General features: G+C 33.2%; 1 protein-coding gene across 1 annotated transcript in view; it reads right to left on the minus strand.

Annotated features, from left to right (window-relative positions):
• Positions 1–950: 950 nt before the first annotated feature.
• The window catches only part of LOC106531268 (tetraspanin-7), a gene marked incomplete in the record, with an annotated part of 15,078 nt that continues 12,936 nt past the window's right edge, over positions 951–3,092 (minus strand). The window contains 2 exon segments of the mRNA XM_014027077.1: positions 951–1,252; positions 1,422–1,499. Coding sequence (XP_013882531.1) covers positions 1,425–1,499 — 75 coding nt within the window.

The raw sequence follows: 3,092 nt of genomic DNA on the forward strand, positions 1-3,092 counted from the left end.
ATTTGGTTGAAAGCATGCCACCAAATATTGATTTCTGAACTCTTCCTGAATTAAAACATTAGTGTTGTTTCTAAATGAATATAAACTTGTTTTCTGTGCATTATTTAAAGGCTGAAAGCACTGCATCTTTGTTTTCAGTTTGAGCATTTCTCATTTTCTGCAAATAAACACTAAAATTTTGCTTGGAATTTCAGACACATGTTGTCAGTAGTTCACAGAATAAAATAATAATGTTCATTTTACTCAAATATACACATATAAAAATTAAAATCATAGAAACTGATCATTTTAAAGTGGTCTCTTCATTTTTTTCAGAGTTGTGTGATCATCTAAGTTATCTGTCTGTCTTTTTGTATAGCTATTATCCACTCATCTATAAAAATATTCATTTTTTACAGTAGGTGGGTGCTGTGACTTGGGGTTTCTGTAAATTTTATGCCATATTATAATGCCATGTTATAAAATACGTTACTTTATAAATACTTTCTCCTTATAAGTACATGAAAATGTATACGGAAGCCTAGAGCGGACGTTTTCTGCATATAAGTATTTTCCAATGGTTTTCTAGTGATAATGACATCGTTATCACTAGACTTTGGTGAAGTCTAGTGATATTGGAAAATAATTATAAGCAGAAAACGTCCGCTCTCGGCTTCCAGTAAAAATGTCTTTAATTCCTTCAGAATTATTGTTCTCTTTAAACTCTTTAACTCCTGGCTTTAATTTAGACTAGCATTTTGTTTATTCTGTCTCTTGTTTTACCACTTTTAGCTAGTGTTAGTTTAGCTTTAAGCACTTTGTTTCAGCTTTTTCAGCTATTTTCAGCAATCATTTAGCTCTTGGTCCTCACAACATCTTTTGAAGAAAATTAAATTTTATTAGTTTGATTAGACTGAATAATTATGTCAATTTTGTGTGACATTTGCCGTCTGTTCCATTCACATTTGGTGTTTTTAATCGACACAACTAAACCTTTATTTTTTTAACACAGCGGTGAACTGTGTTTTATTACACATTAAAATACAGACTACAACTTTCTTCATCACAKAATGTAACCATGAACAAAACAATCAGAAGTTAGCACCTCCTGCTGGATTTACAGGTAAACTACACTCAGAAACCGTAAAGTGAAAGGAAAAAAGAATGTTGCCTCTTTTACCAAAACACCAAGTAAACAAAAAAAAAAAAAAAAAAAAAACCTACAATAATCTGTTTGTGCAGGTTTCCATGGTGCTGTACATCCTGTAGTTTTCTGAAAGAGACAAAAACACAGCATACAGATGTCAGACCACAGGAGGTCTTTAAGGGAAAACCAGATTACTGAAACAGTTAAAGGTTAGGTGGGATTTCAGTGATGGTTTAGTTTGTAGAAATGAATTAAAGTGATTTTTCTTTATAGGAATGAAACATATTAGACTTGCCTGTCAGACCATCTCGTACTGATTGGTGCTGATGAAGTGAGACAAACAGCAGGCTAGAGACATCCCGATTACCTGAGACACAACAGGTCAGTTAGACTTCAGTCTAGAGCTGAAACTGGTTTTAATTCAAACATAAACTTTTACAAATATGCACAACAATCTGTCCTGATTTACTAAAGGCTACAGTGTCTAAAAAGACGTGCAAACTTGATCGCAAAGCTGCTCTAACCATGTGCACCAATGATAGAGTCTGTCAAATGAGCAAAATACGAGGCACAATCCATTAAGTGTGTTTGACTTCATGAATATTTATATAATTCTGAATAATGATGATTACCAGGATCCACAAAGTGTTGATATGARGATATGCAAATTTCCTTTTTTTCAGCATCCGTAATGCGATTTACCAAAACAGAAACAGATTGTGTTTGCGTCTTATGTTTAGCACGTTTAAAAGGCAGGTGAAGTTTTTGTACATGCGGACCCTCCACACCCAGCCTGTTGTATCCTGTGAGAGTACTATGGATTGTTTGTGGACTTTATGGATTTCCAAAGGTAAACAGGTAAATGTCCAAAGGGATTGACATGTATGGTATTTGGACACATTCTCAAATAGAAGTCTTGCCAAATCTCCTGTGGAAAAAAATCTTGAAAAACAGAATTTTCTTGTGTCTCTGGATCATTTTCTTAATATAGATGCAAAACAGCCAGTAGCACACACAAAATCCCCATATAATAGGGYGGTCTGCACTACTTTTGCACCTGTTATGATTTGTGCACACAATCTTAGGCTCATTCACATTGCAGGCAAATAACACCCCGATATGTTTGTCTCTATGTGACCCAAATCAAACTTTTTTCATTACAGTCTCAATGTGACAAATCCAATTTGTCAAATCAGACCCAGTATGTGGTACTGAATCAGATACATATCTGATGTTTTTCAAACAGACTGCAGTCTGAACRCTTCATGTTGCATTTCTTCAGACTGTTACACCTGTGAGGTGGGGGTGAGCGGATCAATCCGAAAATAATGACACGTCATGCGATGACTCCAGGTTAGTGTCCAGCAATCGTGTAGCTCTACACTGAAAAAAATAACTTGTAAGATTTATTTGAAAAAAATACTCGTAACAATAACGTTTGTTAAGTAAATTTAAACGCGATTCAAGTAATATTTACTCATTATTGTCTAGTAAAGGTTATTAAGAATATGGTTAAAGATTTGTGAATAAATCAGGTAAATTGTACTTAATTTGCTCAATTAAATCTTGTAACATATACTTGATCAAATTAAGTAAAATGTACCCGATTTATTCACAAATCTTTAACTACATTCTTAGTAACTTTTACTAGATAATGATGAGTAAATATTATATGAATTTGTAGCATTTAAATTTACTTAAACATTAGTGCTCAAATTAAGTAAAATGTACCCGATTTATTCACAAGTCTTTAACTACATTCTTAGTAACTTTTACTAGATAATGATGAGTAAATATTACTTGAATTTGTAGCATTTAAATTTACTTAAACATTAGTGCAAACTGTTTTGAGGAATTTTTCATGTAACTCTTACAAGTTCTTTATAACAGTGCACATGCATCAAGCACAATATTGTAGCCTGACACCTCACAGCTACAGAGAAAGGTGTAGTTCATGATGTAGTTC

The sequence above is a fragment of the Austrofundulus limnaeus genome, unplaced genomic scaffold, assembly GCF_001266775.1.
Source record: "Austrofundulus limnaeus strain Quisiro unplaced genomic scaffold, Austrofundulus_limnaeus-1.0 Scaffold613, whole genome shotgun sequence".
In the NCBI taxonomy this organism is placed as follows: domain Eukaryota; kingdom Metazoa; phylum Chordata; class Actinopteri; order Cyprinodontiformes; family Rivulidae; genus Austrofundulus; species Austrofundulus limnaeus.